We start from the raw sequence: 14,921 nt of genomic DNA, 5'->3' as shown, positions 1-14,921 counted from the left end.
GAGCTATACAAAATCCTGTCAGGAGATTGTTAATTGTGCCTTCAGAGCAGGGTTTGAATGGAATTCAATAGATTAAACACATATCAAACCACAAAGAGAAAACAAAGTGGCCATTTAGTCAGCAGTACTCAGGCATGCCTTCAGTGAGATAGGGATCCTTTGATGATGTTACTATACAAAACAGGTAGAAAAAAACTGTTTCTTATGTTGCAGAGTAAGGCTAATTTTGGTATTTCTTAACTATCCAAGGTGAATTGAGTCTGCATTTCCTTCCAGAGATCTTACTTTAAACTGTGGAGAGAAAACCTGCCTCATCTAAGTGCTGCTGTTAGCCCTTAGAAAATACAAATTTGAGCACCAAGCCCCCATTTGAAGGAAATTAATGAAGTAGAACAGGAGAATCAGAAGTGATGGGGTGGTCTGTAGCCACCATGTCAAATCGCCTTAGTGCGGGATGGTGGGCGCGTTATTGATGGATCTGGATTCACATTCAAGGAGTTGGGCAATAAAATTATCTGACAATAGGTATAGTCCTCATAGTCCTCCTCATAGTCCTCCTTTTGTAACATATCAGTAAAGTAGCAGCAGTCAAGTCTCCTAGTGTTCTGTCTTCGCTCTCAGTTGAAAAGAGAAAAAAACAGTGAGAAAACAGTGTTATTGCAATGTCAGCAAAAAAACCATATTTAATGGTAAAACCAAAAGAGGAATCTGACTTAAAAGAAGTGCTGTGAATGTTAGAAATAACTGATTCAAAGACACATTTGTGATTGTTTCCACATTAAGATTTTAGTATCTGATGGTTTCATTCGAAGGATCAATTTTGATGTCTCTATACAATCAAAAAAATTTTAAAAATTAGAAAAAAGTTATACACATGGTTAGAATTTGAAATGACTGATGTTTTCAAGAGGTAGTTACCTGAGTTCCCACTGCATGCTAATGAACTCATTAAAATTATGATATGATGATTTTTCTTCTCACTGAATATAGGAATTTGCCAACCTAAAGCGAGATGAAAATGAATAAAAAAGAGTCATGGGCATCAAACTAGAATAAGTCTTCATCGTAGTTTCTTGTTTGTGAACAAATGCTGGCCACTTGAATTGTATTGAAATATTTAGGTATTTTGCCCATCTCACATTTGAACTTTCAGACTTCTTTCTATTCACATTTGTTCACATGACATGAGCCAGCTTTTAAAAAAATGCATCAGTGATTTAATGGAATGAGTTATGTGTTATTTTCAAAAAGTAAATGATAATGACACAGACTCTCTGTGGTCAGTCTCAGGGGAGTAGGAGGAGCTTACATGATGGACTTGCACGCGGTTAGAACAACAAGATAATTGGTGGAGCTTGGTGGCACATTTGAAAGCAAGATCTAAGGTTGCTTGTGTTCAATTCCTTGCAGGCTGTTTCCAGCTATGTAATGTTTTTCGGACCCATGAGATGGAAATTGAGCAGTGCTTGCTGGAGTCCCTCCCCCTGGGCCAGCGGCAGCGGCTGGTCAAGCGCATGCGCTGTGACCAAATCAAGGCCTACTACGAGCGGGAAAAAGCTTTCCAGAAACGGGAGGGCCACGGGAAGAAGCTGAAACATGGAAAGAATCAACGAGTTTGTTTTAACCTTGCTGATATGATACAGGATGCAATCATACGCCACGATGATAAAGAAGGTACGTATTACCATTGTACCATATTTTCTTTTGTACAGTAAAAGTTTCAGAGGAAAAGCTTTCTTGTTCTGCTCATTTGTCTTTAAGTAAAATGCAAAATACTAATCATAAAGTGATTGTGTCAATGATATATGCAGGCATATATTGCACACAACACATTGCACCTTCTTACCGAAATGGATAAGGTGTGGAGAGTAAACCTTCAGGAACCTAATGAATTTATTTTGAGATTGATGTAAGCTAACATATTTCAAAACTATGAATCTATGATTATGACTGGCCTCTTACATACCTACCTGAGCCATAGAATTTAACACAAGATATTTTGAAAATTAGGCTCTCATTTTTAGTCAAAATTTGGAGTAAGGGATGGTGTTGGTGACATTGGCATGCCTAGAGCAAGGAAATGGTGTTGACCGATAGTCACACTAGATAGAAGGTCATGTTTTTGCTTGTGAAATTATGCTTATGTCCTTTTGAATTATGCAATCACACTTAAGTGCTGTGTTTTTAGTTTCTTGGCATTGTATGAATCCCTGGTGCAGCTGATAGTGCCCTGAGGAATTTGTAATTTACTCCTCAGAATTGAACCAAACCTTGCAGTAAGAATCTCCCAACTTTTAGAAGTCCCCAGAAATCCCCATACTGTTGTGTGGTGGGGAGGGATATAAGAAAAGAACTGATGCAATGTTGTTGGCAACTCTTTTGCAGGGTTTATGTCAGTTCATTGTAATCACATTAGTGTAAAAAGGGGAGACTCTGAGACAGACACACATCATGCAAAGAACTTGGCAAGATTGTCCTAATTTTTATCAATTTGATTAGCTATGCCTTTCTTACTCACTCCTGAATATTCATTTTATTGTGCATTTGTTCCATGATTGCTTATCATTCAGGTGTAGTCCTATACATTTAGATCTTTGGAAGAAATGAATCAAAAAGCTCTTCTTCTAAAGTGAGTTCACAGAGTATAATTTATAACTAAATAATATATATTCTGATTCAGGTGCAGCTCAAGGCCAAGTATAGGTAACACAAAACACTGTTGATGCTCTTCCACCACTGCAAAATGCCACCTACATTTCTTCAGTGTGAATATCAAAAATCAGATCAAGTATCTGAATTTTACAGAATCTTAAGAGTCTTCCCTAGTATTCTGCTTGTTTTTTAAAGAAAGCTGGAGCTATGGGAACATGGAGGAAGATCTTTGTTTATAATTCCTTCTAGGAAGAAGCAGGAGAGAGGAATGAGAGGTTGTGCTTGGTAAAAACATCTTGTTTGAGGTGGGTTTATCCTTTGCTCTAAGTCATAAAACCCCTTCTAAGTAACACATCCTTTGTCTCCTTGGTTATCCAGTGAGACTGGCACAGCAGTTCTTTTCTTCTATATCAAAACTTGCTTCCATCTCTATTCTTTCTTCAGATTCTACATTCAAAAATCTTTCTGCTAAGCATATGTATCTGTGAGACTTTCTTGTCAAACTTTCACCCTTCCCAACACTCCTTCTCTGTCTCCTCACAGCATCCTGTAGTTTCTCTGTTTTAAACAATACGTTCTTACTGCTGTTGATGGGCCACATCCACCCACATTATTAGCAGTGAGCATTTTGGGAGATTCTGCCAAAGAAGCAGAAGCTGATAAATAAGTGAGTGCACTGGTTTTTGACACTGCTTTTGTACATCTTTACTGCTGGCAAGGGAATACCTCTTGTTAATTTTGCTTTAGATGCTGTATATTTTTCTTCTGTGAGATATTATATCCCTAATAAAAATGGACAGCAAAAATTTGTCTTGCTGACATCAGTCATATAAATGTACTACAAAATGGGAGAGGTAGCCAAAGAGGCTTCTGCAGCCCATTCCTTCCCATTGCAAACTAGGCATGCTTGCACCTACATGTGGCATTACCATGTGGACTTAGATCTTTTCTAGAGCCCACACAAACCATACATCGGTATTTGCTGAGCCTGCACATCAGCTGATACCCACCTACAAGTGATTAGGAAGTGAACCCAGCACTCAGGAAATCAATGGAGCCAGTCTCAGTCTGAGTTTCTGCTTCAAATCCAAGGTAGTCAGATGGGTCCTTAGCATTTGGACCTCTTGGGAATAAGGGGTACTCATCCCTTCTGAGGCAGAGGTGCAGTTATTGGCGCTGGCAGCACTGAGAAACAGTGCTTTGAAAGATGTCCTTTTTGGAACCTGAGCTGATAGATAATCTTGCTACAATGAAAACAGTAGCTGAAAGTGGATGTGACAGTCCTGTACCTGAAATCTCACACAGGGGAAACTAAAGGACTGGCTTCAGTTTCTGTCATTTTTGGTATATTCTGTAACCCACCTTCTCAGTCATCCTGGAGAACTGCTCAAGATGCAGGATTGTCAGAAAATCTTTGCATGTAATAAGTATCTTTTGTTGTAAAGCCTCTCAGTTGTGATGCAGTCAGGATGTGTACCATAAAGTCTGCCGGGCTGGCAGGTGGTGCTGGGTCAGGGTACAAAGTGCAGAGAGCCATTAAATTCAGTCTGGAGACAAAAGAGGTACTCCTGTAAAAATCAGCATTACAAAAGAGAAATGCAGATTCCCTAAACCTATTTAAAGCCCATTTCATCCTTCTGATGAGCAATATGCTGATTCTGTGAGAGCATTGTGATTCTAAATAGCAGGGTGAGTGTGTGTTAGCATAATGCTGAGTCTCTAGTAATGATTCTTTGTCCTTTTGTAGTGACTCCCTGTTTTAGTCAGTCTTCTTCAATTCTCCCAGAGCTTCTTCTTAACCCTGCAAAGTTGCAAGTGTGACTTTGCCTTCAGAGATAGAATGCTGGGATATGGTGGCTGGGGACAGCCTTACTCTCCCTTCTCTCACCAGGGCATGCCAGGAAAAGTTGATTTAAAAAGAAGATGATACCAATATCCTACTTTTCCTGCAGTGTTCACTGCCAAGGCAGGTCTCCTGGGACTGGGTCCTAGACCCAGATGATTGACTGCTGAGCTGTTTCATAGCGTAGGAAAGCAAACAGAAATCCTATCTCATTTCCTTCCTCTGATGCCAGTATCTCTAGCTGTTTGAAAAATGTAATAATATTGTGCATTTGGAAGTATCATGATATTTGAAAGGGTTGGAATAATCAATATATTGGAAAGGTTTAGTACCATTAGGTATTTTAATGAGTACTGTATAATGTACCATGTTATGATAAATTTCAGGTATGGTAATTAAAAGGGTGTGTAAGTGAGCATAAAAGGGGGTACAGGTGGGGCTGGTGCTGAGCTGTAATTTACATCTGAACAACTCTGGTCTATAAAGAGGGCTCTGGGGAGGGGAAGACAAATCTATTCAGAAGAATGCATCATTAATTTAAGGTGGCAGATGAGTTGACCATTAGCTTTCATTAGGAGAATGTGTCAGAGATGTTATAATAATCCTTCCTATTCATGGAAAAAAGATAGAAATAATCTGAAACAGAAAACAGGCTGAAACTGAGCAGAAATAAACCAATTTTTTTATTATTTCCTTGCATTGTTTCCTTGCATTTCAAATCTTCTAACCAACTTCTTATTTTTTCACTCTATTGCATTAGTCTTGGTTATGCTTTACTGTCCTTTTTCCAGTAGAAACAGCTTGCTTGGTTACATACAAGATGTTCTGTAAAACAGTGGATTGCCCTGACTGTGTCTGGCAAACATCTTGGGGCAAGCTTACTGATCCTCAACAATCAGTTTCAACATTACCAGCAGTCTTTTTGAAAAGCTGGAAGAAGCAGGATGTGGGCAGTAGTGACAGGGTGGTGAGAGCATTTGGTATATTTCCATTTCCATTATGTGAAACCTGTTGTCAGGCAACAGTGTGTAACACGGACTCTTCCTGGCAAACACTTTTATAACTAAGAAGAATGGGAACATATTCAGGTAGCCTGCCTGCTGTTGGGATTCTGACTTTCAGACTATCTTTTTTAGATGTTTGATGATATCTCCTCTTGTCAAACTGATTTCGTGCAGCTTTTCTAATTTTTACATGTTGCATGCTCAGGGATGAATGGTGAGAAAGCAAGGCTCTGAGCATGGCAAAACCTGGTTTTTAAAATTCATCAAACTCTTCCATGAGGATTGCATTTTTGTGTGCCTGGAGTTCAGTGGAATCTTTGCTACTAGAAGAGACCGAAAGATAAAAAAATGGAGTTATTAAAGACAGAGAAATTTAGTAATAGAAGATTTTTACAGAAATAAAAAGTAATAAAACACATTATTATGCTTAATGTTTAGCAAAGAGGTGAAAAAAAGATGTAACATTAAATCTCTCATGTTAGGTCCTCATCATTAAGGCAGAGTTAACTCTGTGTTATGTGTCTCTATGTTAACTCCATCTTCAGTTTAAAATAAAGGTGACTCTGGAAAAGAGAAGGATCTCTGTGTGAAAGTGCAGATTAATCTTCTGTGCCATCACAGATTATCATAATCCACTCTTATTTTCTTCCACCTTTAAAAATTCTCCTGCCTTGTTTCTTAAGATTAATATTTAATATCAACTTCTTTCATTCCATTCTCCTCCCAAAGGTACCTTAATTAGCATTTCTTTTGTATATTGGATGTTGTAGCTATAGCCTTCTGAAGAAGCAGGGCTAAAATCATAATGAATGATAATAAATAATAATAAATGAGGAAAATAATTGCATGGGATATTTATATTATATATTGATATATATAGATATAGATAGATAGATGGATTTAAATGATATAGATATAGATACACACACACTTTTTATACATGTATTATACCAAAAGCATAAAGGCCAGAAATATATAAATACAGCTGGCAAATCAGAATTTTGCTGTGCAATCTGAATAACTTTCCCCATTTTTCCATGCACTCTTGCTTTTACACTCTCTTTTGGGGGACCTCACTTTTACCAGTTATTCCAGCTGTGAGAAGGATAAAATGACCAACAGTTGTAGTGTGTTTAACATGCACAGGTAACCTTCATTACAAAAGAAAGCTCCCAGATTAAAAAAAAAAAAAAAAAAAAAAAAAAAAATTAAGCCTTGGGTCAAAACCTGAATTAATAGGAAATGAGACAAATAACATTAATTAATAAGGTCTTGCATAGTTATGAAGAGGGAACCTCCCCAAAAAATCTGTTTAATGTCATTTCAGTTTGAGGAAATTAAAACTCTGAATGATCAAGAACATCCAGAACAGAACTAAAATGTATTGCATATTCTGTATTACTTTATTTTAGCATGCTCAGTCCTTTTTAAAATTTAAATCAAGGATTTCTCATATTTTATAGTGCTTTGTTTCAGATTGTTGTGACATTTTTTAATATATTTTAATTTCAGATTACTATTTACTCTCACTCTAAACTTAATTAAAGCCTATTTTTTATCTTTCCAGGGAAGTAAATGGATTTCATTATGCATGTAATAATAGGGGGACTTCCCCACTCAGAGCTATTTTGGATTTTTCAGTTTCCCTTGAATCAGAGTAGGAAAATGCACATTAGACAGTAATCTAAAACTATTTATGAAAGTTGATTTGCTGGGAACAATTGTAGAAGAAATCACAGCACACATGTATGATAATTTATACAATTTAATATTTATTGTCCAATCCCTAAGAGACATGAGCACTAGACACTGAACAGTGGAGTCAAGAGCCTAATCAGAGCACATGAAATTAATGAAGTACACAGAAATGTTGTGAATTGGGGCTTTTGGAAAGAAGGAAAAGTATATACTGTAAATGAATGCTTTCACAAGACAAATTCATGCATTCTGGAGTGGGAACCATGCCTGTAGCTCTGGATGACACTAATGACTGTCCAACATGCTGCTGCTGATTGATCTGTCCTCTGTACAGGAAAATGAAGCACCAACCAACCATCTCAATTCACCCACTGATGAAGAAACTTTTCCAAAGGCCCAGAAGGTAGAGACATTTCAAACCAGGGCAAGGCTTCAACCTATAGATTCAGCATGGCTGCTAACTTTCTTTGGCTCCATGTGTGCTGAATTCAGCAACAGAGGGTGTTTTTTTGTTATGGTGCAGGGAAACATAATGCCTTTAGTTATTGGGTAACAGATGTTTAGTAATTAAAGCAGGCCATTTCAAAAGCAATCATAAAATCACAGGGAGATGAAATTTGAATACATCTGAATTCCTATAGGATTCCATATGTGCTTTTTGTCCGTGTGTTTACATTTTTAGTAATTTGGTGAAGCTGAGAACTGCATATTAAATGATTTGCTGTTGATAAAAATATGTATGATTGCTAATATACAACACTTATTTAATTGGAAAAGGTAAGAGTCACCAAAAAAGATATGATGCGTCAAAAAGTGAAGAATAGACTTGAGGGTGTAGATTTAATCTATCATTTTGTTCTCCATGTGGACTGTCTAACCACAGGAGTGCTTCTGCTCCATGACTACTTTTCTCTTATCTGTAACATTTTCCTGGCTTGTTTTAGCTGCAGTTTTTGTCTCTGCACATGCACAGAATTACCCTGGTTTTAGCAGCTATCCTCTGCCTCTACCAAGTGGGGAGATAAAGAGAAATCATTCAGTTTGGGTCACTTTCTGTAGAGAGATTTACACCAAGTATAATTTATCTGTATTTTGAGCAAATGGATTTATGATGCCATCCTTCTCTCCATAAAAACTGAGCTTGGAGCTGTGAGCCACCCATTTTTGCTTGCCCAAAGGTTTTACCTGTGGGTTGCTTTGAGAGCCATTTTTTGTCTCTGCATTTCTCTGTCCCACTGACTCTTCTGTGCCTGCTGTCCACACACCTCAAGTATCTCAAGCAGTGTCCAGCCTGGCATGGCTTTCTCCTGGGGAAGGACCTGGGAGGCAAACTGGATCTAGTTGGTCTTGCTTACATTACAGTAAACTGTAGAAAGTTGAATGAATAGTAAACTGTTGCACAGAAATCTCAATGCTGTCACTATGGCTGCTACTAACTGTGTTTTGAAAACAGGAGTATATTCTGGGCTATTTGCAGTCCTGTTTCACTTGCTTAAGCTCTGAATAAATAAAAACAGAGATATGTGTTTGAACTTTGTGATTCCCTTCTGATGGTTTTGGATGTCTATAAATTCACTCTGAAGGATTTGTTGAAAAGCAAGCCTTTTTCTTAATGATATAGGGAGTTTCTAGAAACTCAGCTTTCAGATTTTTCTTTGAATCACAGATTTCTAAAATGTAGGCACTGAGTTGCTCGTTTTCTATGCAGGTAAGTCCGTTCTTGAACTTTAAACCCTACATACCCAAACAAAACCACATTTGATTAACTAGAATCATAAATTTTGCTTCAATTGCAAGCACAAAACATATTTATGAGAGAACCTTTGTAAAAACACACATTTTCCCTAATTTTTTTTAATATTTACTTCTGAACACATTTTCAAAATTCTCAAATATTTATTTCGGTGGACTATGATATGAAGATTATCTGCAGTTAGAAAAATCAGTATGTATATTACTCATGACTTCTAGGCAGACTTATTAGAAGAGTAGAAGAGAACTTGTGGGCTGAGATAAAGACAGTTTAATAGAGAAAGCAAATGCCACAGACCCAAGGAGTGAAAAACAGAGAATTAATTCAGTGCTTCCCATGTGCAGGCAGGTTTTCAGCCATCTCCAGGACAGCAAGTTCTCATCACTTCTTCCCCTGTTTTTATATACTGAGTATTATGTCCTATGGTCTGAGACACCCCTTTGGTCAGTTGGGGTCTGTGTCTCCTCCCACCCTCCCATGCACCAAAAACTCCCTCCCCAGCATGGTTGTAGGAGAAGCAGAACAGGCCTTGGCTCTGTGCAAGCCCTGCTCAGCAATAACAAAACCATCTCTATGTTATTGACCCTGTGTTCAGCACAAATCCAAAACATGGCCCCCCACCAGCCGCTGTGAAGGAAATTATCTCTGCCCCAGCACAGCATGCTCCAGCATTCAAGGATGAAGTATGAAGAAACACAGGACTAATCACTCACAAATCCTCTGTCATGCCAATAAAGGTTCGTTAAGCCATTAGCAACCCACAAATTGGCACCTGGCAGTTCTTCCTATTCCTTTGAAAGAGGATCCACAGTGGGATGCAAGACTCTAAATTGGCAGCAATCAGAAGCCATTCTCTCTGTGAAAGATGCTATCCACCGAGTAGCAGGTACTGCTGTCATTCTCTGGTTATTGTTATAAGTCACTGATGAAAAAAAAAAAATAAAATTGCTGTATTCCTAGTGTATTCTTATGAATTTGAAAGAGAACAAGAATAGAGTATTGTCTGGGCAATTTGCTTTTGATTTCATCTTCAGTGTAATTATTGTGCTTCATATTGATTTCCAATAATATTTCAGTACAAAGGGAAAACTTTTCTATATCTATCTTTCACTATCACTTTGAAATGCTTTCATTTCAATCACAAATTACACTATGATAGAAATTAAGATGGGAAACTACAGAAATCAGTAGAGAAAAACTTTTTCCATTATTTTTTTTTCATTTTGATGAGCAAACCTTTATAGCAATAATACAGATCTTTACAAAAATGAAATTAAATAAGTCTTTAAAAATATTTTAAATTTTTTAATTCAACTTCAATAGCATTTTTCTATCAGGACATATTCAAATTGCTACACTGGAGCAGAAAATAAAATTGAATACTTAAGCATAAGACTGGGAAAAGACATTATTCTGATATCTTGCAACACGCAGACTTTATTTTATGACTATCAAATTAGTTGCCAGTTTGAGAAGAACATTTCTCAAAATTTCTAAAAAGGGGAGTTTGTTTGGAGGTTTTGTGGAGTGGGATAACTATGTGGAGTTTCTTTCTCTAGAACCATTGAAGGCATAACTAAATGAACATAACCAGAGCCACTAAATGTAGCAAGTAACTTTTTTTTTTTAATTGCTCAATTTTTTAGGGCTTTTTTGTTATTCTGCTCTTTTTTAACAAGAGCATGTGCCAAATTTTACACCTGTGACTGGGCAACCCTGGTTGTAAGTATAGACCAGGGAGTGAGAGGCTGGAAAGCAGTGCCATGGAAAGGGACCTGGGGTCCTGGTTGATGGCAAGTGGAACATGAGCCAGCAGTGCCCTGGCAGCCAGGAGGGCCAACCCTGTCCTGGGGGGCATCAGGGACAGCATGGCCAGCTGGGCAAGGGAGGGCATTGTCCTGCTCTGCTCTGAGCTGGGGTGGCCTCACCTTGAGTGCTGGGGGCAGTTTTGGGTGCCACAATAAAAGAAAGACATTGAACCATTAGAGAGTGTCCAAAGGAGGCCACAAAGATGGTGAAGGGCCTTGAAGGGAAGCCATGTGAGGAGCAGCTGAGGTCACTGGGTCTGTTCAGCCTGGAGGAGGCTGAAGACAGACCTCATTGCAGTTACAGCTTCCTTGTGAGGGAAGGTGCAGGGGCAGGCTCTGATCTCTTCTCTCTGGTGATCAATGACAGGACCCAAGGGAACGGCTTGGAGTTGTGTCAAGGGGGATTTAGACTGGATATCAGAAAAAGGTTCTTCACCCAGAGTGTGGTTGGGCACTGGAACAGTTTCCCCAGGGCAGTGGTCACAGCACCAGCCTGTCATATTTCAAGTATTTGACCCATGCTCTCAGGTACATGGTGTGACTCCTGGGGCATCCTCTGCAGGGCCAGGAGTTGGACTTGATGATCCTTATGGGCCCTTTCCAACTCAGCATATTCTATGATTCTTTCATTCTGTCTGGATCATAGTGTCTTTCCCAGTAAAATCACAACTATATCTGAGAACAAAATAGATTTATTTATATAGTGCCTAGTGGTTTCTCTTTCTTCCCTCCTTTTCTTCCAAATTCAAAACATAAAATAAATACACTGCTTATTATTTCAGTCATCTTTTTGTTCTTTGAGGCATGAGTTGTAGGATTCTTCTCAGTGCACTGTGATATTATCTTAATGACTTAGACTTAGACTGAGGTCTGCAAGGCTTTTTAGCTGTTCAAATCTTTTGCACTTTGAATTGACAGTGAACAAACTCTATAGCTGTGATAGAAATTAGTAGAAAGCTTATATGGTGTAATGTATGGAAAACTGATTCTTCTTCATTACTGTTAATTGCAGCCTTTATAGTAATAGGCTGCAACAGTGGTGGAATTGAAGGTTTCAAGAATATAGTCAATAAATCTAAGGGAATGGCTAATTTAGGTTGTGTTTCTGTTTGAATTGCATCCAAGGATGGAGGTGTAAATGTGAGTAGTTAAGGTGAAATTCACAATATTTCTAAATGTCCCTCTTTGAACAAGCATATGCATATGCAAAAAAGTTCAAGGATTTAAGCGTATGCAAAAGGTTCAAGGTAGAATTCAGTCAGCCTGGAACCACATACTGCTTTCTTACCATGTTTCTTTCTCTATTACAATGCAGTGTAAAGGTGACCTTGAAGCAGCAGAGATTTTACAGGACAATGATATGGTTAGAGGAGGTAATTTCTCACACCATGCACTTTTTAGTGTTTTGATTACATTCGGGCACAACAGACAAATGTGACGGCTATAGCAGTAAATTCTTGAATTAGGGTTGGTGCTCCAAATTTTAGCAATCACAACCACTGCTGACATAAAATGACAGACATCCATATTTACCCATTTACAGGACAGAAAATATGCCTTGAAGTGCTCTGAAAGCTGGAAGTACCTGTGTGAAATTTGAACTGCTGGTTTGTTTCTTAGTCTACTAAAAAGACATATGAGAGGGTACCACTATCCTTTTAATAATGGCCATTTGAACTTTACTGGCTTCTCAGTTCCTGTACAGGGTGAACATTAAATTTCTTTTTCTTTCAAGCTTCTCCATAAAAATCCTATGGATCACATATTTAGAATTATACAAGTTGAACAGAAAAGGACAAATGTAAAGTCCAAATATATGTAGTTCTACTGATGCTTCTGGATTAGTCCTTACATCTTTTTCTTAACTTAGGCACTTCTAATGTGGAGTTCTCTCTGGCTTCTCCCTGATTTACCAGATTTATGTACCAGCTACCTGTCAGATGTATTGTTTGAGCAAATGAGAACACATGACATCGGGTATCCCTGGGGAAGTTTGAGCCTCTGTAGCTCATCACTGCATCCCAAACCTACCATGTGGCTTTATATGAATGTGGATTCATTGGTATGACTCAGAATTGAGAGCTCCTCTTCTAACTTTAGAGGAATAAGACAACTCAGGTATTGAACTAAGGCAGCTCTTATTGTTGTAGTGCAAGAGCACACTAAGCAAAGCAGAAAAATTCCTGTGGAGAGCAACTGATAATTCTGCTTCAAAGCAAATTAAACCATCAGCTTTAATGTCAGACTTTTACTTTCCACAAACTATAAAAAGGAGGTGATTATACCAAGTACTGTGTGAGTGTAATTTTCTCCTCTCCATGCTGGCCTATAACTCCAGTTCACACTGTGGCAATCCATACCTGTAAAAATTAATTAAAACATAAATAAAGCAGAATTTGTTTTGTGTTGGTTGCTCCAACTTTGGAATAATAATTTTGCAATTCTAGTGGCTGACTGGTATCAGAGAAGAGGAGGTAGAGGGTCTGTCATGCATCACCTCCCATGTTCCCCAGATCCTCAAATGCTTCACTAGTAGCCCTGTTTAAGTTCACCTTACATAAGACTGGTATGTAGATTTAGCTGTCTGTAAGCTTGGTGATATTGAATACAGAATGGTTTCTGCTCCAAGTTTGTCTCTTTGGTTGCACATTTCTTTAGGATGAACTGTTATAAATCTGTCATTTCAGTCCCCCATGTCCTGGTGTGGTTTTTGCATTTCATACTGAACTATGAAGTCAAGTGAAGCCTATATCACTGCAATCTTCAGATGCCCAAGTCTGGCAGCCTTATCTCAAAGCAGATACATGGAAATGTTTTCCTTTGCTTATTCTGAGGTGGTTTAAGTGTCAGCCACAGTTTTCAAGTTTGATAGCTCTTTCCTTCCATGCTGGCTTTATACTCATGATCTGTTGTTCTTGAGGTGATAATGTATTCATTGCTTATTTTTCAACTGTTTTTTGTTTTTGGCATATTGGTAGTGATGGTTGTTGCTGTAACTGGTGTGGGAAAATGAAGGTGTTAGCCAGAATGCACTGGAGTTGGAAGCCTCCAGAAACAGCCGTAGGATGTGAGGGAGTGGAAGCAGGATGACTTCCAGCAAGGAGGCTGTGCTTGTGCAGTCAGAGCAGCCCTGACTGGAAGAGATTATGTCTCCTGTCTGGACTTGTCTGTGGGCAATTTGCTCTCCTTGTTGGACCTCCAGGCCACCCATCAGTTATCAGGGAGACTAGTAATGATTCCAGAATGTATTAAAACAAATTTAGTTAAAACATGGTCTTTAGTCCCTTAGTGTTATTAGAAGATTTGACAGTTGTCTTTTGATTGCACCTTTGTTGTAGTCACTACTGACAGAATACTTCTAGTCTGCACAAAGAATACACAGCAGGCAAGTGTCTTGGTCCCCTTGTCAGAAATGAACAAGGACTAAAAGCATTGTTGTGTTATATTTTGAAATGTTAGAAGTTTGCCCTTTGCCAAGTGTGAAAGAATTCCTTGCAGATTGGGTGTTTGGAAGACAAAACATAAGAGCAGTTCTAGCTATAACTATCAGACCCTTCATACCATGGAAAGAGGTGACAAATTAGAATAGACTGAAGAAGACTTGGACATTGGGTATATCAGCTTGAAATACCTTTAGTGAAAATACAATTAATTTCAAAAATGCAGCAATTCAGCCAAATCAAATTCTGGAAAACAAGTAATGAGAGATGAAATCATCTTTGAGCTAGGTGCACAGGCATAGTTATTTTCTTTGAAGACTTGTGGTACAAGTCTTTCATGTAACCAATATGTGAAAATGTTTGTATCTGTTATATGTATTGCACAGGTTAAGAGAAGGACTTGGTAACCATCATGTTGCAACCAATTCAGTAAGTGCTGAATAGAACTGCAAGGTAATACTTGATGAGTTTACCCAAACTGAAGCATTTGTGCAGCATGTATGCTTTTTATGTTCATGTTTGTATGGGACACTCATGACAGGACCCCATATGCTGCTTTCCTGCAGTGATCATGACTGAACAGGATAGAAAATCTCTCCAGATCTCTTGTACCAGTTTCTCAGTCACAAATTCTTAGCAGAGTAGGAGGGGCTTGACACTGCCTCTCCAGAAGCTCAATGTTCTGGATGTGGTGATTCCATCTCTGAGTTGACAAAGAATGCA

The 14,921-nt window shown here is 38.3% G+C and overlaps 1 protein-coding gene across 1 annotated transcript in view; it reads left to right on the top strand.

Annotated features, from left to right (window-relative positions):
- The first annotated feature begins 1,418 nt into the window (after window positions 1-1,418).
- Window positions 1,419-14,921, top strand: part of MYO16 (myosin XVI) — a 253,364-nt gene continuing 239,861 nt past the window's right edge. The window contains exon 1 of the mRNA XM_009085476.4: window positions 1,419-1,674. Coding sequence (XP_009083724.3) covers window positions 1,449-1,674 — 226 coding nt within the window. The 5' untranslated portion in view covers window positions 1,419-1,448. The remainder of the gene's footprint in view (window positions 1,675-14,921) is intronic.

Source organism: Serinus canaria, chromosome 1 (assembly GCF_022539315.1).
Source record: "Serinus canaria isolate serCan28SL12 chromosome 1, serCan2020, whole genome shotgun sequence".
Classification (NCBI taxonomy): Eukaryota; Metazoa; Chordata; class Aves; order Passeriformes; family Fringillidae; genus Serinus; species Serinus canaria.
Note: the sequence above shows the minus strand (reverse complement) of the source record. Positions and strands in the feature narration are given on the sequence as shown.